At 27.7% G+C, this 26,954-nt stretch overlaps 1 protein-coding gene across 4 annotated transcripts in view; it reads right to left on the reverse strand.

The window, feature by feature from the left end:
* Positions 1–829: 829 nt before the first annotated feature.
* Positions 830–26,954, reverse strand: part of slo (calcium-activated potassium channel slo) — a 258,833-nt gene continuing 232,708 nt past the window's right edge. For 2 of the 4 annotated variants that reach the window (XM_014417223.3, XM_014417234.3), the window contains 10 exons: positions 16,167–16,226; positions 14,217–14,394; positions 12,804–13,028; positions 11,311–11,494; positions 9,835–9,942; positions 9,592–9,728; positions 7,708–7,820; positions 7,352–7,507; positions 6,750–6,843; positions 830–5,821 (listed from right to left, as the gene is read on the reverse strand). In XM_014417223.3, coding sequence (XP_014272709.1) covers positions 5,741–5,821; positions 6,750–6,843; positions 7,352–7,507; positions 7,708–7,820; positions 9,592–9,728; positions 9,835–9,942; positions 11,311–11,494; positions 12,804–13,028; positions 14,217–14,394; positions 16,167–16,226 — 1,336 coding nt within the window. In that variant the 3' untranslated portion in view covers positions 830–5,740. Of the gene's footprint in view, positions 5,822–6,749; positions 6,844–7,351; positions 7,508–7,707; positions 7,821–9,591; positions 9,729–9,834; positions 9,943–11,283; positions 11,495–12,803; positions 13,029–14,216; positions 14,395–16,166; positions 16,227–26,954 lie in introns of all 4 variants that reach the window. The other 2 variants (XM_067050932.1, XM_067050933.1) reach the window with 2 other exon arrangements.

The following is a 26,954-nucleotide window of genomic DNA, read 5'->3' on the forward strand; positions in this document are numbered from 1 at the left end:
ATTAATATATTATTTTTCATATTTATTAATGTAATAGTCGGTAATATTATTTTAATTAGCCAGGAAAGATAATTTATTTTTAATAATTTTGTATTTTTTAGCAAGGAGTTTGATGGATCCGAAATTTAAAAAAAAAAAATAATATAATTTAAACTCTAGTAATTATTTTGTATTTAATAAGTTATAAAACCAAAGGATTCTTATAACAGTATTTTTCCTGGCTTTAGTTATGAAATCTTTCTGCAATAAAAGTGTGATTATTTTTTCCTCTTTTCCTCCTAAAATGTTGAATAATTGGCTGATTATTCAGAAAGTGCACATTGTGCAAATTATGAGATTACCTCTTAAATAGAGGAGGAATTTTTCTTAAAAAAACAAAACAAGCATTAATACTACTTCCCTAATACTGTAATTTATAGTGAATATAAGGAAAAATCAATAATATACACTTGTCAACCGTGCTTTAATTAATTATATTGCAGTTCAATTGGATGCAATAAAAAATACATAATTTATTCATCTTATTTGTGAAAAATCCAAAAATACTTTTTGTTTTAAAATAAAATTATTTCAATTACCAATTAACAACATTTCATACGGATGTTACAACTGAAATGAAAATAAATTAAAAAAAAAAAAAAAAAAAAGTTGTAGAAAATTAAAAATACCCTAACCTAGACGGAACCAGATTATTTGATCCGAACAGCCTAGAAATTAAAAAAAAAAAAAAAAAAAAAAGAAGAAGAGGAAATTAAATAAATTGTTTCAATATTCAGTGCATTAAAATTTTCATAAAATTTAAATTGTTGTAGAAAACTTTTGACCAAAACTGTATCCAGTATACTATATATGTAACTAATTTACTTCAGTCATTTAAACCGAAACCTTAGCTGACAAATTTTATACTCAATTAATTGTACTAAAATAATAATAAAAACAATGTTAAAAAAATTAAAATATTTAATACTGCACTGAACATTGTTACACTCTCTGCATAAAATACCTGTGCAAATAATAACCCAATGATCTAGTTAGTGCTAAATGTTACCTTAATAAGCTTATTTATCTTTGACTTTAATTTTTCATTGACAAAAGAGTATTAAGGAAGTTTGTCAAAAATACTAAACAGGTACAGTGTGTAGTATATTTTTTAAATTGATAAAAAACTATAATTTGATTTTAAATGAGTAATTAATTACAATTAACATATACAATCTATATTAACAACATAATATTAAATAATTATATTTCCACAAAATTAATAATAATAAACAATCATAAAAATCTCTTAAATAATAACAGCAACCAAAAGCATACAGCCATCAATACTGTTGTTATTTATTCTAGTAGGAATACATTTGGCTTCTTGAAAAATGTACTTTACCAAACTCGGTAAGCACAATCAATTAACAGTTAGCTATTGTGTACAAAAAATTTTTTTAACAAAAAATATATATATTTATAATAATAAGAAATAATTTCTAAACATTATTTGCCGGACTAAAAATTAAATCTTATACAAAAACTGACATCAAAATCATATAACAAATGATTTCAGACTAATAATTATTAACAATATCTACATAATACAATTAGACCATTTTTTGTTTTATTTAACAATAAAATTTAAGAATCAAAATTACTTTTTTTCTGTATTTAACAAATGTTATCAAATGGCAGATAATATGAGCATACTTTAATGTTTAAAAAACCGTACAACATATCTATTTATACATAGTTTGGTGAAAAATACACTCACACAAATATTTCACAATATATTCAATATATAAATCTTTGGTGAATAAGACACAGGTTAGAAAAAATTACATATATACAGCAAGCTTTTTTTTTTTTCCTTCTTTAGGTGCTTAATTTTAAGCATTCCAATTTATGACAATAGAGTTGCTTCTTACAGGAGTCACAAACAAAAACTATTTCAATCTGTTAAGGGGAATGAATAACCATCATATGAAGACCAAAATAATATCCTTTGAAAAAAATTTAAAATTCTTAAAGCCTAGCAGCATTCAAAGAACTTTGTAGGGTCATGTCAGACGTTTCTATTTTATCAGTGATAGATATGTCTCCACGAGGTTTATCAGATTAACAATGAGAACAGTAAAAAAAATACAAGCTGATTGACTACTGATAAATAGTATTGTTTCTTGAAAAGAATACTGGCTGTCAAAAATATATATATTGTTTCTGATTTTTTTATTTTAATTATCTACCAATATTTTAAAAATATAAGTATCCATATTTATATACTTTTCTTTTTTTCCGCCATCCCAACCAAACCCCTGATGAGAGAGCATATAGAAATAAACATTTGGAAACAGCTATCAATTTACTAGAGTAATTTTAAACTAATTCTCTGATATTATGCTACATAAATACCTGAATCTGAAAAATATTTATATAGTTCACTATCTATGGAAATTTGAGAACCTTCTGACAAGGCACTAATCACATAAAATAAAATAAACTTATTAACAAAAAGGAGCAAACTAAAGCATTGGCAAAGTAAAAATTTAATAAGAATTTTATATAGGGTCTGCCTTATTCTTATTTTTAAAAATATTTTACAGTGATATTATTTTTTTTAGTTATCAACTCAGATTAAATTAGAAACTTTTTTACTTAATAGAAATCCTTATAAAAGCAACTTTACTGTCATTTATTTGAAATAATCTTTTGTACATACTCAATGAACAATTTTAACACATCTATTGTTTGTTATATAATTATACACTTATGCTAAACACATTTCATAAAAAATACATTCAAACTCTTTTGATTTTTATAATCCATTCAATATATAAACTTTATAATTAAAAACATTCAACATTTGTAACATAACTTTAATTCAACTCTAATTAAATTTAACAAATACAGAAAAACATCATATTGCTTTAATTTCTTATTCTTTTTTTTTTTTTAAATCTCACTTCCTTTCTTTTATTTCTCAACTACAAAAAAACTTTCCCTTATAATTTAACAAAAGCTATACATTTATGGAATAACGACTTAGCTAGATATACATTAAATATAATTCTATAAAGCTCGATGTGAGTGCAGTTGTCTGCAAGGCTCTCAAAGTGTTTTTATTCAACACACCAATATGATCATTCATGCATATTCAATAAACCGATGTAATACTAAAATATCTAGAAAAGGCAGAGATGGAAAATATAATCTTTGTGGTGAAAGATCATTTAAAAATTTCTCACAGTTTTTCTTTATTCTGCTCATAGTAAATAATAGAAAAATTACCAAATATTCAATATATAAAATTATTATTTTTTTTTAAACAATAAAAATGTATATAAATGATGAAATTAGAAAATCCAAAGCTAAGAATTTTCAACTTATGTATATTAGAAAGTTTGAGAAGGACAACGTAAGTGATGACAAATTTATTGAATATACAATTATTAAAAACAGAATAGTTTCAAGCAGCTAATACGATTTTAAGAGAATATCATATAAATGAAGCAATGAACAAATCACCACTCTCTCTCTCTTTCTCTCGCAAAGTATTGGTGTTTTATAGAAAGTGAAAGAACACTTACCATACTACCTTTTCTCAGCTGCAAATCAAGCCACAATATTTGATTCCAATATATTGTAAAAGGGAAAAATGCCAAGAATACATGAAAATTTTAATCACATGGTACTCATGACAGGGAGTCTTAAAAAAGTAAATAAATGGTATTTTGCTTGAGGCTTTGAATAAAGTACAAAAGACCTAATTTCATTGGTTAAGATGATTATAAAACACAATAATCTAATAGAAATGATTTTGTGGCAGCCTTATGTGTTCCTTAACAGTAAGCAAATACATTGTTACCTGCAAGGCAACAACTATTAATAAGTATATACATATACACACATGCATATATATACATACTTATTTTTTGATGACATATATATATACATTAATTCAGTTGCACATTCAATATTCTTAAAACGCTGCATGATTGTGGGTAAAGGCAAGTTCATTAAAACACGCTATTTGCAAACAGTACAAACAAGTACTTAACACTTAGGCCATTATCATTGATATTTAGCATCTGGTGCTTAAAAAAAAATTAACAGATGTGTCATATAGTGGGAAACCCTTTTGTGAAAGAAAAATGATTTATCGATTTGATCTCAAATTGATTCAGTATTTAACATGAAAAGATATCAATTTTTGCCTTAAAGTAAACAATAATAAAAATAAGAGTTTCTCATACATTTTCAGCATCAAAATTACTTATAAACACATATGAAATTATATAGCTTTTATCGCATATACAAAAAACAACGTATTTACAAATTTTATAAAATATTTTTTTATTTATAACTTTTTTTTTAGTAATGAAGTAGAAATACGGTGGATTTTTTATTATACAGTTATGACTTGCAGTATATAAATTTAATATAAACCAATTTATTTATAAATGCTTTTAACAGCAAAAAGTCTTTGTGTGCTTCAGGTTTCAGTAGACAATGTAGCAGCTCTCATCCTTTATATTGCATTTATCACATATAAAGTTGCAAAAAGCCCATTAAGTCTTTTCATATAATAATTTTTAGAAAATTATTGATACTACAAAATAAATGAATATTTTTATATATCCTGATAAATTAGCATTGACAGAAGCAGAAAAGCAAAACAAATTTTAAACAGGACAACTATTTTTAAACTATTTGGTCCACAGCCCAGCAAATATTGGATATTTACACATTTTGCACACAATTTTAATATAATCATCTCTGTTTGAGAATTTAATGTATTAAGAAATTGAGTGCAATTGGTTGCTCGCAAGGAAAAATATTTACATCATGTATAATATTGTGCTAAAAAAAACAAATCTATTACCTTTCATGAGATATCTCTATCGAATAAAAAACTTAAAAAACTACAATTTCAATTTAAAAAACAAAATACCAAAATTAAAAAAACAAAACAATTAATTTATTTTAATGTATGGTAATGGGTCACAAATAGGTTAAAGTGATAAATTTAACTATAGAAACCATCTAAGAACTGTGATCCTATATTAGTAATCAATAAAAATCAAGATAATGAAATGAGGAGCAAAAGAATCATAAAACCTGGCAAGACCAAGAGATAATTTTATTTAGCTTAGCATAATTTACTTTCATTTTCTCCTTTAATAATACACTTGCCATTGTAAAAAATTATACAAAAAAATTATCTGTTTTTGTAACAAAATTATGTAATTTTTTAACATAATTTGTAATTATGTTGTAATGTTCACCTAAATTAACTCTTTTAATTAAATAAAAAAAATTGAACAACTAGGATAGTTCATAATCAATGATGTGATAAGTGCAAAATATAACACAAACAAAACTAACCGTAATGTTTTGAACTGTGTAGAAGAGTGCTTTGAACAAAATTTTTTTAATAGATAGGCATTAAATTATACATATTACAATTAATTTATGAAATTATTTACTAGTTAGTCCCTAATATATTTTGTTTGCTTTTCTGCATAAAGAAAAAGTAAGTTAAAGGAGAACAATTAAATTTTTTATTATAAAAAAATTATAAATAATAAAATATAATAATAAAAATAAAGGACAGAAATCAGGAGATTGACTCAGGGCATATTTAAAAAGAAATAAAGTATACTTAATAGTTTTTGTGCAACATATTAATATGTGATAAATAAACAATTTATATGTATGAATAAGGTCCATCAGTGAGAGCGCTACAAAGCAATAGTCAGGAATTATCGTCTTTCCCTTTCTGACCTCTGTTGGGTTTATATTCCATTCCAGGATCAAACTGCATTAAGACAAATACCTGCACCAAAAAGAAAACAATATCAATATTATTTATACTACATTAATTTATCATATGTATATACATAAGATTATTTATCCTAAGCAGGCTATTTATAAGAACTAAGTCCATTTCAAACTTCTAAACCATGGCTGCTTTTGACAACTTTATCTATCCATGGTCTGTCCAATTTTAGAATATTGCTCTGTTGTTTGGAATCCGTATTAGAAAAATGATATTGACGCTTTTGATTTTTCTTCATTAACCCTTTGCACTTGAGGGCTCCAGAGTGGAGCCATTTAAAATTTGTCTTCAAACTCGAGGGCTACAGAGACAATGCAAATCATTTTCAGTCCAGACAATATCAGGACAAAGACAAACAGTAAAAACTATTGTGTATAAGATATTTCGTTTTTGGAAACAAATGACAGTCGCGGCTCATGGATTATTTCACTGGTAATCTGAATGAAAAAAAACTTCAAGTGCAAAGGGTTAAGTGTATTATATAGTAGTCCAGAACTTTGTCTTTGCCACTTTCAACAGCCAATTCAATTTTAAAAGAACGAATGATAAGGAGTATTATAGCAGTGTTTTAAAACAATATATTATTTATAATCAATTTTCCAATCAGTTTATTCCATAATTGTTTATAGTTATGACATCTGACCCTGGATTGTTTAGTAATAGGGAACTGGGGAAGTGGGTGAGAGAGAAGCAGAAAAAAAAAACTTTACTGTTCAAATTACTGCAAAAAAAGAATACAGTTTCATATAAACTATATCCTTTGAGATCTAATTTTCATAAACTTGTTATTTTAACATTTTACATGCAATTAAAGAAATATTATCACAAAAAATTTAGCTTCTACCCAAACACGACCTTTATACTACATTATTTAATTTCTATATCATTAAAAAAAAAAGTGAAATATATCCATATGATTACTTACCTGATCAGTAGGAAGTAGTGAAAAATCATCTGGTGGATTAGTTATCACATAGCGTTTTGATGAAGCATCACATGAAGAACTTGTATCACGGAACCTGAAGGGGATTAATGTTTCATAAGTATTATCTAAATATTATTAAAGAAAATCAAAGCAATTTTATTAGTATTCATTATTTTATTTAATGCTTAAGTTTTAAAATGCTATTCAATATGATTAATGAATGAATTCATAATTTCGTGATTTCATTATTAATGGTTTAATTTATTCATCTGCTTGAAATAAGTAATTTTATTCTTAACTCATTACTGACCAGATGTCCTCAAACTTCACAGTATTTAAAAGTTTATCTAGTAAAAGAATTTCTGTTATTGCCATAACAATATCACCTGTTGGGTAATAATAATAACTGTAGATAACATATATTAGTACTTGAATACACGTATCTATTGCAGAAACAAGATACTCGAAAATAGTCTATTTGGTCCAAAAGGCTAAATCAACTGAATAAAAAATAATATTATTAAGTTTAAAGGTTTTCTATTGTGAAGTTTCTAGAATTTAATCAGATATGAGAATTAAAGTAAGTGTTTTATCTTTCTTACCTATATAGTCCTATACACAGCATTCCATAGCTTTTCAGAGCAGCAACAAATAGGTCACCATACTTTCCTGCTTCTCCGAACTGTGCCAAAGGCCCATCATACAGGGAAATTTGACCAACTCGACATCTATCACGATTTGACAAGCTATCAGAAGTACTGTAAAATTAAAAACGATACTGATTAATTGATAGTTATAAGTTTCACAAAACAAAGATGAGGATAATTTTCCTAAAACAGAGAAATTTTAATTGTATTGTTTGTAAAGTTAGTGGAAACGTACTTAGCAAGCACCACAATGAAGTAAGCCATCGATTTGTATTATGTGATCTTTTTAAGTTATAATTAAAAAAAGTTACCTGTATCCACCTCTTAGACCAGCTCCCTCCGCTAAAATCAGTTCCAGTTCAGGTGTTGCTCCTCCAGTTATCAAAGACCTTATTAAAGTCAATGCATTTTGGTTGAAGTATGTCTGTTCAACATAAATAATGCTTGTGAAATTAGGAGAAAATATTGACTTTATTTATAAGAAGAAATAGATAAACAAAAATTTTATTAAAACAGTGACTTGCCTTGCCAAACTTGCCTAAACAAATCTTACAAAAATTTATAGTGTTACATGACATTGACAATTAGTCAAGAAGTAGAGGGGATGTGCTGAGCTCAGACAGCACTCTCATTCTAAAACCAAGTGGTTGCTCAGCCAAAATAGACATGAGCTCTGATTAGTAATGAAAGTACTCACAGACCACTGTAGACTTGAAAGAAACCATAAAATTTGTACAAAAGTACATGATGAAACCAGCCACTTGTGCAAACAGACTTCAGAGACAGCTCTAAACAATACTACATGATTGTGACCCTTAAGTGTCACAAAGGTACAGTCTTCTGGGCTCTGATAAAATTCTAGAACGTAATGCTTCCTCCATTGAGCGGGGATTGTTAGCTATTCATATTTTTGAATATCATTAGAAAAACTAGAAGATTCAAATTTTTTTTATAAGGGTAGGCGCAATGTACTCCCACTTTTATCTGTGCTATTACATTGACATTTGTTGTATTTAGCAACCTTTATCTCTACCCAACTACTTATTACATTCAATGTTTGGAATCTATTCTGCTAGACAACAAAAAAATCTTGATTTAAAAAATGTACAATGTACATCTCTCTAATCTCTTCTATCAAACAAATCTTTATCATAATATAGCCATGGTTTTTCATAACTTAGCTTATAGAAAAGGCACAGAAAATGAAGCATCAATGGGGAAAAAAGTTTAAAAAGGGGAATTTAAGTTCGACAGCTAGCAATGAGAGAGATCTGTAATTCTTAAGAGAGATAATATCTAACCATGAGCACTGTTTGAGTCTTGAATGGTTACATTTATTATCCATTTATTGTATATACCAATTATGGGTTGATAAGTATGCAGTGTGTTTTAGCAAGTTGATCTAAATACATCAGCAGCATTACTGAATAAAGCGTTCCTCTCTACTTCAGGTATAAAAACTTATAATATTTAAATATCTCAATATTTTTCTAATTATGGAGCCTAACCAACATTTTATTTTTATATGGAAGATATTAACATTTTTTTTTTTTTTTTATTAACCGGCCAGCAAGGATCACGTGAATATCATTTTCAATTCATCCTCACACCTTCTACCTTCCTTTTACTCCAATACCCTTTCATCCTCCTGGACTGTTCCTCTTGCTCTTCCTCAGTCCATTTTCTTCCTTGTCTCTGCTTCTTTCCCACTACTAACATTTTATTAGTTATATGAAAGATATTAATTAGTTATATCATTTCTACTTCTTCTTTTAACTAAGTAGAAATTCAATCCACGTAGTTAGGATCCATCAAGACAATTACTGATGGAGCCACTCCATGGTACCAGGAGAAGAGGAAGACCAAAGCTGCAATGAGTTGATGGTGTTGCTGGTGTTACAACAAATATGCTGGAGCTTCGGAATTGGATGGCGGCTGCAAGGGACCGAGACAACTGGTGGGAGCTGCAGGAGGAGGCCAGGATTTGACACTGGATTGTAGAGCCACACTAGTAGTAGTAGTAGAAATTCAATTTAAATGTGTTCTTATTAAAATTGTTTATTTTGAATTTATTAGTCTTTAGCAAAAACCTGTTGTTCTCATGAAATTTAGCAATGTCTAATTGATGCAATATTTTTTGATGGAGAGTATATATATTTATATGCATGAATATATAGATATATAAAAATCATTACCGTTGACATAAGAGAATCCAACACACTAACAGCAAATGCTGTTCCACAAGCAAATGGTTGTGTTAAATACAGTTCAGTGTCGGGGTCATCATCATCATCCTGATCAAGAAACTGTACATTACTATCATTAACTAGTTCTGAAACAAAAACAAAAAATATGAAGATATATTTTTATCAAACTCTTAAATTATCAAGCAAAAAGAATTTCATCATGAAATGTAAGCACTTTAAGGATTTTTTTACCAGTTATCATAGGCACATTGGCTCCATAAACAGATCCCCTCCTCTGAAGAACAATAGGACCGCTGACAGAGGTTAAAGTTTCATTGGCTGATACAACACCCGATTCATCTAGTTGAACAGGAAGAATTAAAATAATATTGATTTAAAAGCAATAAAGTCATAGACGTTAATTTAATACAATATAATAAAAGATGGTTTGGTACAAGTTTGGTACTTGGTATAAAAGGTACTCAAACAGCAAGACAACTAGATTTTGGGTACCTATATTTGACCACCACCCAGACCATCTTCCTTCAATTCTATATATAATGTGAAGTAATTACAATCATCAACAAATTACTGTAATTTAAAATTACATACTTTTTATATCACATTTAAAAGTAATTATAATAAACTATTACAATTATTTTATGAAAAGAAATAAAAAGAAGAAATTAGGAATTATTTTGCTTAAAATAAGAAAAATTGTAATATATTTGTTTTTATAAACATTCAAACTAAATATTTAGTTAAATAACTATTATATAATTTAACAAGTAGTTTGATGAAGCAACTAACTAGTAGTTGAGGAAGTAGTCTTCAAGGTAATAATTTGTATAGTAAAAAAAAAAAAAGTTCAAGTAGTTTTATAAGTAAATGACGTAATGATCTGGATATATTAATTTTCTATTCCCATTAGGTTCCAAAAATCAATATTTAAGGCATTGAATACCAAAACAATTATTAATTTTATATAAATTAATCAATAATAAATGATATTCAGCTACAACACAACAATGCAAGGCCATTCCCAGTTAATGCCATTAAATCAAAATACAAGACTATCAAGTGAAAAAGAATTCAAGAGAACCTATGAGCATGACTCCCAACAATGCCAGACTATAGTAGTGAAATCTTTAGAGCATGTACTTTTTACTTCTTCAACGCAAACAAAAAAAGTTAATAAAACAAAATTAAATAATTAGTGTGAGCTTAAAATTAAAGTGACCAGCCATCCAACATTAGGTTGGATTGTCTCACATTTAGGTCCTCCAAATCATTAAAAAAATTTATAGTATGAATTATTAAATCTTTATTTGTAATGTTGATGTTTTATGTCTATCTATTTTGGTTTAAAATATATAACTGAAGCAGAAAATTAACATAAACTTTTTTTAAATGTCTGTTACACATTACATTGTAAAACATCTGGTCATGTTAGTCTTAATGCAAGAAAGCAAATAAAATTAAATAATAACTATAAAAATAAAATACTAGATCAGCAAACAAGTTTATTAATAATTTAATAATGAGAAAATCATAACTTACATAGTCTTTTAACAGGATTAGATATTTGTTTTAATATTTTTAATTCTGGTTAAAAAGTATAGTTAGACCAAAAAACATAAATACCCAATCAATCAATTCTGGTGATGAAATAACAAACAATAAAAGAATAATATTTTATACCAAATGAATAGTGATGTAACAAAGCACCTTGATTCAAGACCCCTATTGTATCGTCAAAAGTCATTGCTTTAATATTTAGTGAAGCAAGGATTGCTTCCTTATCTGCTAATGTAGGATCATCATTACTAGGCACTTTAGCTGATAGTATTACACACATATCACATAAGTTTACGTTAACTGCCCTTAGGTCTGCCCTGCTCAGAGGAGAACCCTGAAATTAAAAAATGAGATAAGTAAACTCTTTTGAGAGAAAAAAAAAATCAACACCTTATTTTCTACTTTTTAACAAAAAATATACCTGAATTTCAAATATTCTAAATCAAAAGAAGAATGTACAAATTATCACCCATTATGGTACCTTTTCAATCAAAATTTTCAGCTTCAAAAACCGGGACCATAAGTGAAACAACATAGAGCTTGTGATTCACTAAAAAATCTTTCATAAATGAAAATTAGTTCAAAACATCTGCTAAGTACTCCTTGAAATACATGAGTGCGAATCATTCTACAACAGAGACCAAGCAAAGCAAGATCTAAAGATCTTAAAGAATGTATTGTACTAGAGTAATCTAAAAGGCATTGAGGTAGATATAAAATAAATAGAATTGGGCTAAATAACAAAAAACTTCTTTTCTATATATCACATGCAATTAGAACAAAGACACAGGTCATTAACCTTCTCATGGTAAAATTAAAATCAGATATTAAAGATAAATACAAGATTAAAGTGGTTTATCTATTGTTAATTTTCCGCTGCTCTTCTCAAGTGCACTGGGTGGAAAAAATGCCATAAAGGTCAACTTTGAACGAAGTGGTGCAGATACTAGTGAGGATGGTGGCTATTGATTTTCCCCTGTGGGAAGAAGTGACCAATAATTTTTACTGGAGAGAAGAATCAGCAGAATTTTCCTAGAATCTGCAGCTAAAGATTGTCGAAAACCCTAACAAATGGAAAAAGATAGTCCGGGAGAATACAAATGGGGAATAGAGCCAATGGTGAGTGACAACCCAGATAAGGGAGTACCATGGCAATAATTCTCTTAAGCACAAATAGGTCGTTCCAGACTATTTTGTTCTACTATTCCTCACGTGTTATGAGATTTGGCCAGGTTACAGATCCCTAATACTGAGCATGTATTAATCAGGACTGCATTTGAGTGATCACAAGTTTAGAGAAAAAAGGGGTCAAGACCAGTATAACCTTGAAGCTTGAAAAATGAGACCAGCTAGAAGGATTTCAGTACAATGGAAACCACAAAACCAGAGTTTATATTGTTCTACATTCAATACTATCTTATTATGTGTAATATCCCACTATTGCAAACACCTGAACTACTCAATAGGTAAGGTAGAGTAGGGAAAAAAATATTTATTGTATTGGTTTATTTCTGCCAATAATAATATTTATTATTGGTTGTTTCTACCTAGGACCAACATGTGCTTTTAGATAATAGTTATGTGAAGTGATTGCAATAGATAAAAAAATGTATTGAATACGCATATTTTCTTTAACTACTTACATTAAGAACAGATATTTTGGGAAGATTTTGAAGCATTTTCCACTCCCTACGGATGTAATCAACTGCACCAACAATCACTACATGTTTCAACTCATGGTAATGAAAGTTGGATGCCCTCAATGGCATCACCAGGTTCCTTAGCCCAATGAGTGGTGAATCTGGATCAGCAAACAGGCAGACAACAACATGCCCGTTGAGAACTGTCATCGCCGCTTGGTTTCTGTCCTGTAAGATAACAAATAATTACGATAAATGGTTATAACCCTGTCATAATCATATCAACCATTTCACTGAATTTGAGATTTTGAATTTGACAACACCTATTAAAATAGCAAGATTATAAAATTGTTCTTATTTAATAATAACTGAAAACATTAAATATGATGTATGAAGAAACTTTATTTAAAAACCAAAAACTGTTTCAATAAAAAATACTTCAGGTTTTTTTTTTTTTTTGTAATATTGAAGAAGTAGCTGAAAAAGATCATTCATGGCCAAAAACTTTTTTGCAAAGATTTTATTTTTAGAATCATTGATATCCATTTAGTTACTAATAAAAGTTTCATAGCAGTATCATGATTTTGAAAGATCACAGGATTGTTTGAATGATAAAATGTTTACACTTGATTTTTTTTTTTAATGTTGAAGCAGTAATTAGCAAAAGAGTATTCATGGCCAAAATCCCTTTATGCAAAGATTTCATTTAGAGAATCCCATGTATAAATATATATATATATATTGTAACTTTAACAAAATGATTATGAGTTCATTATGAATGCTCTGATGCAGAGGACACTATTTAAATCAAAATGAATATTTCTTAGGTTTTTTTTACAAAATATATTTTGGGTAGTCTATTATTATCCATGCGTAATATTTTATAGATGGCCTGCCCTCGCTTGGAGAAAATAATTTTCTGAAGAAATGAAGGTGAGCCCTTTCTATATTGTCAGAATAGTACATTCTACAACATATGAATTGAATACAATAAAATGCTAAGTGTGATTGAGGTATTAATTCCTAAATATTGTGACCAAAAATTTAAGATAGAATTGATGGCTGTGCAGGTTTTATTTTTAGAATATTTTATGGAATTTAGAAAAAGATCAGAGTTAGAAATTGGAACACCTAAGTACGTATAGTTCGAAATGGTTTCAGTATGTAAATTATCATTTGTAACATGAGCAATTGTTTTATTTCTACCCTTGTGCCAGTGTAAAATTTTGTTTTTGATGCATTAATGTCTAATGCGTGTATGTTACAGTAAGTGGCTAATACTTTTAATATCAACCAACCACTGTAGCTATCTACTTCACCCGAACTATTTGTACCTATTATATTGTATAATATCCTATTATAATAGTGTGTGTGTGTGATCATCTGAATCTGATTGCATATTGTTTTAATCCATACCAGAATACAGTCTTCAAGATTTCTAGCTGGACTCCAATGAAACATTCCAGTTGAATCATACTTCATTTCTGTCTTCTCAAAATCAAAATCCTTAGCCTGATCGTCTGCTATTCCAACTTGTAAGCCCACTCCACTATTATTGTTCACATTATTGCCACCTGTATTCCGACTCGTAGGCCTATGCAAAATAAAAAGTAACTAAGCTGGTCTTATATTAAATTTATATAAAAAATATAAGTTCCAATTTTAATTTTTTTAAAAAAAATTAATAAAGAGATTTCTTAAAACATTATTTTAGTATTTTTTTTTAAATATAAAAATTTTTCAATAAAATTAAACTATTTGTAATAGGAAAATATATAATTAAAGGATAAAATCACACATAATAAATACAAATCACTATATATTAACATGCAGGTACATAATATCTACAATGCTAGAACATCTAGTGTTGTCTTATTTCACAATAAATTACTAACTAATCATTCGATTGGGATATAATGCTTCATAACTACTCCTCAAAATATGGCTGTTCCTATAAAATTAAAAATCCAATACATAATCTGAATGTTTAAGATTTACAGATGATTTCTAAAAATATAATTTGTAAAAATGGGTTAAGAATAAATGAAAACATTCATGCCTACATTTGTTTTTCATAAATTTGTAAACTTCCTGAAATAAGCTTTATGCTTCAATCATTAAACTACTACGAAAAACATGCACAATGTCAGATAGATAATCATGGATAGGAAAATTATCGACTATCTTATTAGTTAATCATGTTGAAAATGAAATATTTTTAAGAATAACACACTTACTACTAATCATTTCAACACGCAATAGAAAATATTTCAAATAATATATCCAATAATGTCAGAATTAAAGAAGAAAAACATATATAAATACATTTTCTATTTACTTATAATACCTTTAGTAAAAGTTAATGGTTCAGAATAATTAAAATTCTAACATTGACCACGCCAATGATATAGAGATTAATATCTTTGACTAAAAAACCCTGGAGATATGGGCTAAATTCCCAAGGACTAGAGAATTTTATATGCTCTGAAATCTTTATGCTGAAATCTGAAGCTGGCTTCACTCACCTCGCAAGGATGGCCAAGCAGCTATTTCAATAAAAATTTAGAAAAAAATCTATAGCCATCAGAAATTACATACTTGACACCATATACAAGGAGGTGACCAAGTTGGTAGGCCTTGTTTTTAAATGGAATGTCGAACCATGCATTTATTTATTTTATTTATTTAAACCAGCAATTCACAGTTATATATAAATTTTAAAATAATTATTATTTGTATAAACATACCATACTGATTACAATGCAATGAAATTCCAATCATAAATATTTTCTCTTGATATATTATAGTAGTACAAGTACAACATCTTACCAATTAATTTAAACTCAATCACAAAAAAATTTACTTCAAAAAACAAAACAAAATATGCTTTATTTCACTTTCTTGAAGTAGAAGATAAAATATTTTAAGTTTAAAATAAGAATATATAATTATAAAAAAGTAACATTATTTTAAAACCATTTATTAGGAAACAAATCATAAATATTACATGAAAACCCACATGAGATTTAAACTTTCTTTTGTAACTTTCCCATCCCTGATAAATTAAATCTACATTTTTTTTTTAATACAACTAAGAAGCAATAAAATAGTGTAACACAATATATCATCAAGCCATGCAATATAATATATTAAAAAAAAAATGAGAAAATCTAAAAATACAACAAAAAGAAATACCTAAACATATATTACAAAGGAGGAATAAGCAAACAATACAAGAAAAGCAAACAAAAAAACAAAACAAGTAAACAAAAAAGGTAAGTAATAACATAAAACAAAACAAAAGGGGGAAAGGTAAAAGTAGAACAGAGAAAGTGAAATAGTGAGAGACAGACAGATAGAGCGTACATGAGTTTTTTGACTTCATAAGCAAGATGGTAGCCCGCATACGCTGATTCCTCTTGAGGCCTGAAAAACATCGCCAAACATCACTCTGGTGCCTCCATGCCACCAATTGTTATCCAGGCTTCCTTCTCGAGAAATGATGGTCATAAGCATATATTCATGTCAAATTCAAACGACTACTTGAAATCATTCCAATATCAATTGAAAAAAGTTAAGTAAAAACTGGCACTATAGTTTAGCAATACTGAAATTGAATTACTGAGTAACTGAAAATTAAGTTTGTATCACTTAAAAATAATCAAAATTATAGTTATAAAAAAGAATGATAGGTTCAACATAATACAAACACATATAGAACATGGCAGTTAATGAAAATTGAAGTGGATTATGATTTTAATACCAAACAATCAAAAAAAATATTGATCACATAAGTTAAACACAATCCAGAAATACTAACACTTGGCTTCTTTGATTCAAAACTATAAAAAGCTTAAGCATTAGGTTCAAAACGTATTAATAAAGATTTACTGGCATCAACTTAAAATAATTTATTTTTAAAGGCCATTAAGAATACTGTTAACTATATTTTGCTTAAAGAAGTCAGAAAATGTTGAGGACAACACTTTGAAAAAAGGTGAGAGGTGGTATTAAGCAAAAATTGTGAAAAACAAAAAGTAAAAAAGATAGATTTATAAAAAAATCTATAAAAATATTAAAAAAACATGAAATTGTTAGTGAAAATAAAATTAATTCAGCAAAGTGCAACAAGTGAAGGAAAAGTGCAACAGAAAATGCCTTTACTGTGACATTATTATGTAAAAAACAAAACAAAATTTACTGCTAAATATTAGCAATACTATAGCATATTATTTAACTATCAATCGTTAATGTTAATGACAAGCAATAGTTTCAATCGACAATTTAAAAACAAGCTGAAATCATTAACCTTATTATGTTTTTCATTAACTAGAACAAAAATGGTTTCCAAGAGTAAGCAGAGCCTAATTTTTTGTCAGATGCAATTAAACTTTAACACAATCAAAATTAACAGCCAATCCAACAAAAGAGTAAAGAAAATTAAAATTAGTATTTATCAAATTTAACTAAAGTATACTAAATAGTTTTTCATATTTGTAGTTTTTTGTTTGTGTAACTAAAAAAAAAAAGAAAGTTTATTGATTATAACCATAACCATGATAGTCATCGATTTCATAAGCTTTATTTTTTGTATCAATGAAATTACGAGACAGCTTTGTAGTGAGTCAAACAGAAATATAATAATCTCCCCCAATAAAAAGCAATGGCTTCAAATGGAACTTGCGAATCAAAAGCTTCTGTGTTGTAAGTGCCAGGGCAGAACAAATCTGATTTAGTAAACAGCAAATTCGTGGGAGGAAAATCATAACTGTTTTACCAATAACAATTCTAATAAAAATTGAAATTGAATGAAAACATTTTGATTCTGTTTACTTAATAACAGATATGTTTAAACATACATAGAGATGAATATTCAAATAAAGTATATACAGCCTGTCATTGTTAATTAACACCTCCACTGAGAAGTCAGACTCTTTTCATCAGGCTTTTGAATGTAACATACAACTAGTGCTATGATACAATATTCAGCACCAGTGGAAATTACGGCATATTAAGGCACTACCTTTTGATACTTACAACTAATTGCCTCCAAAATGCAGAACAATACCAATTCACATTTACCACCTTAATCTTGCGGATCTAATCAGAGCAAAACTCAGTATAATCAAGCAGGGGTGTTATAAAAATACCCATTTACAATCAAAACTATGTTCATAGCATAAATGTCGCTGTATCTCAAAGAATGTTGGTTCCGACAGTGACTATAAGGACATGACAGCTTTTCCAGGCAGTATTACCTGTTTGTTGAAAAAAAAAAGAAGAAGGTTTTTCCAATGATAAACCCAGTTATAGTTTAGTTACGAGACAAAATTAACACAAGTATAATACATCCGCATTATATATTAAGTATACTTTGACAAGTTAAAGGAATGTTCAATAACAGGCATTAGTTGAAATAAGTACAGTGAAATTATATTCAAAAGAGTTATTTAAATGTCAGTTTTATGAGATAAGTTATTTATTACTGGAACTGATATGACACCAGATAATCAAAATCACAAAATAAAAAATCAACAATTCATCATAAAAGAGAAAAAAATTGTATATGTATAGATAATTAACTGTATAATTTCAAGTATGAAGAAGATGGTCAGGGTTGCAGTCAAAAAGAACAGAAATAGTTTACAACTATATATTATCCGACGTTTCGCCCCACTTTCCAGGGGACTTTTAAAAAGTCTGTAAAAAAAACTATGTAAAGCTATTATCTTGAACAGCCCTAATGAAGCCCTACGCAGTTGTGCGAAACATCGGATAATAAACGATTGTAAACTATTCTTGTTCTTTTTTACCACAACCCTGACCACCTTCTTCATGTTATAAAAATAGTGTAAAGAAATCTTATTAATTTTGTTTGTAAAGATAGACTTTTTTTACTAAAAAAATTAAGATAAATACCCTTTTATTCAATAATTTAATTAAGTTATTTCACATTTTAAAATATAATTATCTAAAAGACCAATGAATTCTTTATATTATTCATAATTGGTTAAAAATTTTAATATTTTTTAGTCTTCTAAATTTCTGTTTAATTAAATATGGCCCTTGAGATTTGTTTTCATCAAATTGAATTAGTTTTTGAAAAAAAAAAAAAAATCTTAAAGACAGTGGAAAAATATATATTTTTAAACACTTAAAAATTACTACAAACAGCAACAGTTCCTTATTTAAAAAGAATTGTAACGTATTTCCATGTTGAACCTAAACCTGAGGAATTTTTTGAGAAGAGATTTTGGAGAAAAACATAACAATGAAAAAAAAAAGTGAAAATTGTTGTTTTTGGTGAAAATAATTATATAACAAATAGTTAATCAAAAACAGCTCATCTAAGTATTAGAACAGAAAAAAAATTCTTAAAATTGATTTTGGTATCTAGTTATTTTCGAACCATGTTTTGAACTTTCATGGCTTGTAACACATAAGAGATTTTTACTCAAAAAATCATCTCAGTCCTGTCCATAACTTACAATCAATCATTAGGCACTCTCAAACTTCTATAGTTTGGTTGTTTAGAAAAAAAAATTCTTCAAAATAGAAAACAGTAATAACACTATGAAATTTTTCAAAATTCCTTTTTTTTTTTTTTTTTTTTTTTTTGACTTCAACTGATTTTCCAGTATCTTTAAATCATCATTGCTTGACATAAATTCTTGACCTTATTATTAAAAATTCTTTAAATGATGAAAAAGTTTTACATCAACTACAAGCAGTCATATCTAGAAGGACGAAAATGAGTTGTTTGACCCTCTTAATAACCAAAACATTCTATTTTTTTCAAAATTCGCCCTTTTCTAATGGATTCAAGGAATTCATAAAGTACAAATGTTATTTGTGAACTGAAAGATCCAGAACATATTAAATTTTAAAATGAAAATTCAGGTCTCATAGGGAAAAAATTTTGATATTCTTATCAGTCATCTGATTTATTTATTTTTCCAGAGCTGGTTAAGCCATCCATATTTACTGGATAAGAAAAGCCTTATCCATTCCACGTAAAATATGACCTGTAGCAGAACCCTAAATACATGAGTTAATATGAAAGAATTATGAATATGACTTATCATAATCTATTAGGACAATTTTTTTCAAGTTTTCTGAAAATTTAATTGTTTGGAGATGAGGTGCTTTTAAAATAACTGATTCATTTAGTTAATTTTTTTATATAAGAAATGCTGTAGGCAAAACTTATTGTTTAAAATATAGTACGAAATCTTCAATTTGAGTGTAAAAATAACAGATTAATTGATTGTTAATAAATTTATCAATGTTTAGTAATAATAATTATAGTTTTAAATTATTAACATAATCGTATAATTACTATTAATTATTATATTTATAACTATTCAATTTGATGGTTTATTATCTAATAAAAAGAATTTTTAATCTACAGATTATTAACAATTATTTCAATCAGAACTTCGATTTATTATATTTAGAATGTTTAAAAATAATAATTATACTTAACCAAATTGAATTAGAGAATAAAGCGTATAAAATAAGACCATAGCTGGAATTGTCTATCGACCTCGAGTTTGCAGTGGCACCAACTCGATTCTGGCCTAGGCAGGTTGATTTTTATTTCAAGGTGGCCTCACAGAATGAAAACGCAATCTTCCTACTCTGGTTAGAATAGATTGCTCTGACTACATCACACTTATTTTTGAATAATCCTCAAACAAATCTGACCTACACTTGATTTCCCAAAAATCCCTACACGCCAATATAGATTCCATCCAGGACACTCCACAGTTCAACAAGGCCTTCATATAGATGGCCACATATCCTTTGCAATTGAAAAAAAGCAATATAAACCTATCTGGATCTGTGTGTAGGTTTGAACTGCGGGAGACAGTTTAATCTTTGAACATCAAACGTATCCAATTCTTCCAGTCTAACATCCTTCGAAAAATAATCAATGCTCTGTATTATGTTACAAATAAGATCCTTCAACATGATCTCAACATCCGATTTGTTCTTGATCATCTAAATTCTAAAACTTTCATCAAACCCTTACTCATAATCCTCTGGCACAATCTCTATTTAGCTTCAACCATCCCTTAATCCTCCTCGAAAGTTGAAACATCAAAGAACCAGAAACTTCTTTTATATGTACTATTGGATTTCTGGCAAAGCCCAGCTTTTCCATTCAAGTTCAGAGCATCTGTGGATCTAATGCCTTCACCCAGTTTCTACTGACTCTTAATATCAGTGACATAGGGCAAGAGAGAAGTGCTGGAATCTCCTGGAGTCCTATCCTGCCAGACAAATGTGGATGGCAGAGCTTGGTTCAAGATTCCCAAGGCTGAATGTAATAACTAATATTGTACATAGGCATGAATCCATTCAAGATAATTTATTTTACATACTTAGTTTTCATGGTTTTAACCTAAATTGTTTACTTATATTGCTATTATTTAATTAGTTTATTTACTTGTGTTTACTTCTGATGTTCAAACATTATTTTATTTAGTTTATTATTATTATCCATTTTATTTTATATGTTTTTTATATTTATATTACATTTTATTTTGTTTATATCATTACATTTTAGTTTTATTTAATATGTATATATGGTATGATTGAATAATTACAGACATATTACCTACAGCTCTTAAGTATGGCAAACAATATTAATTTCAATAGAAAGTAAATTTTTGTTCATACTTCGCATATATGAGGGAGAAGAAAGATAGATATCTAATAAAAGAGTACTCGTACCTACTGCATAAATGGTTAATAACATGGCTGAATGACTAGTTTAGTGTTCTATTCTGAGACATTTCCTGTCTAATGACATTCTAGTTATTCATTATGAACCATTCTTATGATCTAACCAAAATATGATTCTAATCAAGGAGGGATAAGGTAAAGGATTTGATTTTTTTCAAGAAACTTTATTGGATCTTTTCTCTAACTAAAAAAAAAATTAATATAAATAGAATATTACTGAAACAAAACATTTGATTAATGTAGTTGTTTTATTTTGTTCATATCTAAGAAGTCCTCAAAAAATGTCAAAATATTATACATTTTGTCTATAAAACAATGCAAATTGAACCTCAAAACATATGAGCAGCAATAATTTATCGGAATTATTTCCACTAAGGTTTGTATTATATGAAAATGTTTTATTTTTTAAGAAATACGAGAAAAAGATCACAGAGTAATTTTTTTTAAATAACTTTTTTAGATTCAGCAATCCTTAAAACATGTAAATTAAGGGAAAAATCATGGGTCATTTTCTTGCCGTTAAACAGAAAAAAACGAGAAAGAAGAATTTAATTTATTGGAAAAATAAATAAAATAAGTTTATTTTAATAAATTGACACTGAATCTGTCAATTAAATTAAGGTAAATAATTTACCTTAGTTTTGGTACTACTTCAGAAACAATGTGAATGGTAATATTTTAAAAATTTACTTGTGTAATGTAATAGAGTAATGTCAATAACCCAACAATAGTTGGATGTAAAAATGTAAATAGAAGAATGAACATACATTTTTAAAAAATAATAATATAAAAATGCAATAGAAGAATACAAAAATTACAATTTTCATTTCCAAAGCTCATACTGAATTAATGCTCATATATTTATCTAAAAATAGCTATACTAGCAGGCTACTACTTTATACAGCTTTTTCAGGCTAATGTTTCATTTTAATTGGAATGATTCAGAAAGTAAGAAGTTTAAGTTTACAAATTCATGAAAACACATTTGAAATATTCCGAAATTAAAAAAAAACTTATCGAAATTAAATAAAATATTAAATTAAAAAAAACTTATATTAATAAATTATCCAGATTTTAAACATATTTTTCGAGAAAATAACGTGATTCAGTATAAAGTAATGGAATTCAATTAGATAAATCAAACCACAGTAGGAAAGACTTGGAGACATCAGGTCACTTCATAAATAATATTAGTTAGTATTAATAAACTTTTATCATCAAATTTATGTTGTTCCTAGTTTTTATGTTAGGCTTCTCGCTAATGAAAATCATGCTATTATGTACTTAATTTTTATCTGGTGAAATACCACAAGAAAATATGCTCATAGTGTTTGCTAGTCCCTCTACTTGTAAAATATTGGGACAAAAGATAAGTATTCCCCTGTTGAACATAAGAAAAAGTTAATTACTTAACGCTTATTTGGACATTACCGATAAATAAATTCCTACTCCCTGTAGAAATCTGTAGTAATTAAAACAATGAAGCATTATTAAAATTTGTCATGATCATTAAAAAAGTTAACAATTAAAGTTATTTTCTCTAGTGTTTTTTGCTGTTAGCAGTAGGAGAAGGGTTATGTACATCGCGTTCATAACTAAAGAAAGTATATGATGTCATAGATAATGTTAAAAAGTCAATGTTACACATTTTTAAAGGTACTTTGAGCAACAAAGTAATATATTCATGTTATTTAATAACTAACTAAATAACACGCAAAAAAATAACACATTTCTTTTGTCAAGATAAAGTATAGTTCACTTAAAGAAAGTGCAATCATTGAAACATAGACTGTTCCAAAAAAAGGTTGGGATCCAATGTATCTTAGCTTCAAAGGGGAAATTATTTAAGCAAAAAATTATTATTACTGAATTTCATATAAAATCTTTCATGATAGTTATCTTTGTGTAATTAATATCATTGTTTAAATTATATAGTCATTCATTCTATTAACTTGCAGAATCGTATCTTCATTTTGCTTATTGCTATAGATTGATAGAATAATATTCTAAGAAATAATCTGGTGCTGTGTGCACATCACACAGCAATCACTTACCATCCTACTTTAAGTTTAAGCTAATTTTTAAAAGTTTCAAAAGATCAATTTCTTGCTCATTCACGGTGGTAATGTTTTTACTTGCTATATTTCTGTATATGGATTAGAAAAAGTTAAAAAAAAAAAAAAAAAAAGAATATTAAATATTTCCATAGGAAAAAAATTCATGAACCAGCAAAAATCAAATAAAAATTCCAAATATAGCAGAAATGAGAAAGGTGATAAATACTGGGACACCCTTATATAACTATTCTTATTTCCAGAGCTTTTCAACCTGAGAAAATATTTCTCCTCAAGTTAATTATCAAATTCTTTCATACTTTAAATTTATTTTTATTTCTACTATAACTACTAACAATGAGAGATGGTTAATTATTTCCTATAAACAAAATCAAGGTAATACAGAGAAAGCTGTTTCGAAAATTCAGCATTCGGACCCAGCTAGACGATTTCAATAAGGATAACACTAAGAAGATATTAAAGACCATTTAATTATACATTGATATAACAAGTTTAATCAAAGTTGTCATAACCCTTTTGAAAAAATGGTTAAAAAAGTGTAAAATCGACCATATGAAAAGGCAACTCTAGTGAGTCTATTTTCTACTCAAAGTGAGTTGATACCCCACTTTGAATATGTAATTTAAATTTTATATAAATTTTTTTTTAGAGCTAAAGTGACTTTTTACAGACATAGAACATATAGCAAGACTGTTATTCAGGCCTAGAGGATCTTAGATATGGATTTCCATTGAGAACTTGGATTCAAAGTTTTCACGATCACAATACTTCTAATTACTATATATTTCATAAATAGGTTAGTGAACCCTATTCGCAAGAAATGGGAAAACAAAAAAGTAGGTAAGTAAAAGTAAAAATAGTGAGTTCAAGTATTTTAAGGCATTATTTGGAGAAAAAAAGGACTAAGTGCAAAGACCAAAAAAATATGTACAGTTGAAACGGGAGGGGTGTGGTATATAGCAGTGCTCAAATTCTTCAAAGTCTAAGATTATTCAAAAAAAGGATGTTTTGCATTAGGTGAAATCAGAGAGGGATGTGCACTTGAGACTTGCTTTCCAAATGTCAATGCTACTGATTCTGAAATTTATAATTGAACAGCTACATATTTTAAATGCTAAATACTATTATTGAATCAATAGAAACAAAGCTATTATTCAACAAACAAATGCTCTTACACATGATTAACATTTAGTCCACCCTCAAACCTAAAAATATCTGACCAAGATTGCTTCTGATCAATGTAAGGATAAAAGGACGACATGTCTCGAACTATGAGTGGGTGAAATTAAGAAACAAGAAGTTTCTCACCAAGTTCAGGAGCTGGTAAATTGGGTAGAGTTAGGAATACAATAATGAAAAATACTCTAATAATCATTTTTTCAAATAAAATAGTTTTACAAATAACATCTTCTAATTTGACTGCCAAAAATACTATTATTAAGTGACAAAGGAAATTTAACTTTATTGGACAGGTTTCTAAGATTTCTATAATCAAATTCATGTCAATATATGAATTTAGTTTATTACTGGATTTAATAAAGTTAAAAAGTGGCCTTCATTAAAACCTATAATTGCATTATCCTCCAGAAGAAAAACATAGATTTGTCTCTTGCAGAACTGACATGTTAATACAAAACAAAAAAAAAAAGAAAAGAAAACTTCAATTTTAATTCAAAATTTGAAAGTTCTGTCAAACTTAACTATCAAATCAAAATTATTCTTAAATAAATGAAAAAAAGACAAATTATTAAACAATGAACAAAAATACCAATGAAAATTTGACTAACAATTTATATATCTAAAAATATTTTAGAGTTGAGTAAAATGTACTGTTATTATTACTTCTTTTAATTACAATGCATACTGCAATTAATATGCAGTATGCATTGCAAGTAAAAAAAAAACACAAGTAACAGAGTCAATCCCTATGTAAACAGGGCCATTCTCCCAAAATGGCGGAATTTCGATTAAACTTAATCTAATATTTTTTCCTAACATTTTTTGAGTCATCTTTCTATTATATAACTGTTAGACATTCTGAGAATAGTTCTGAAGTAGGTACACATAAAAAGTAATATATAATGTTACATTATTTTTTAAGCTTTAAAAAGACAGTGGACTGATTCTGTTGACAAAAAAAATGGTCGACAACTTTTGATAATTTGGTTGGTGGTGAATAAACATAACTGCTACCCTTAGCCATTTGGCACCTTTACAATATTGTATATTAGTTTATATACAAATTTTTATTTCCTTCAATAAACCTCTAATTCAAGTTTCAGTAACCTGCTATTCATTGAGTCCCTAGGCATTTTGAAAACTAACATTTACAGAAGACTGTGAAATCAAACAGAATATTAATTTTAAAATGTTTAGATTACATATAAAAATTCAACATTTTTATTGCAACATATTTACTCTAAAACTTATTAATCAAAAGAACCAATCTAAAACTGTACCTACTCATAATGCAGAAAATCATGCCAGGGGACTGAATATAAAAAATAAACAACAACAAAAAACACTACGTTGTTTATAAAGATTTCTCTTCAAACAATTTGGTTTGGGAAGCAAATCGGAGAGGAACTCCATATGGAAAAATACTAAGGTAAAATCAGTGTTGCCATGAGAAGCAATTATTTTTCTCCTTTATCTCTTTAAATTCATAGGATATACAAAACCATTAAAGTCTGATTTTAACCAGTGGACTGGGATAAAATACTGTGCTGTATATTAAATTGTAAATGTAACTTTGTTTTTAAGTTAGATTTTTAAAGAAAGTTATGCAGAGAAACAAATGTTTCTGGTAAACATAACAACATACAAATAGTGATGAAGCTTCTATTAAAAAAATGAATCCAGTAATTCAACCTCATTGGTTTCATTTGTCAATTTAAGTACGATATCTAGCACCAGGGACCAGCCAAAGAACTGTGGATAACATTTTAATCATTAAACTAAAATTTTACCCAGGAAAACAACATAAAATCTTGTTCAATAGGTACCTTTGATACCACCACTCATTGTATTGGAAATGGAAGTTATTTTGTTATCATGCTGCAACAATCTCTCAATTAAAATTTTTTGGACAGAAATTCTACCATTTTGGAAGAATGAACCATAAATGAAATTTACATAAGTAGTCGGTGTAACTAGAGTGGTGGAAATGCATTTCTAATCAAGAAAACTGCCTATTCTTCAAAGGGTTAACATTAGTAAACCTTATCTCCAGATAAATGTATGAAACAATACATCAAATATAAATAATATCAAGCTTACTCACCAACTAGTTTAATCTTTCATTGAACGTAGATCCCAAGTTATCTCA

Source organism: Halyomorpha halys, unplaced genomic scaffold, assembly GCF_000696795.3.
Source record: "Halyomorpha halys isolate HHAL.00 unplaced genomic scaffold, Hhal_1.1 Scaffold150.1, whole genome shotgun sequence".
Lineage (NCBI taxonomy): Eukaryota > Metazoa > Arthropoda > Insecta > Hemiptera > Pentatomidae > Halyomorpha > Halyomorpha halys.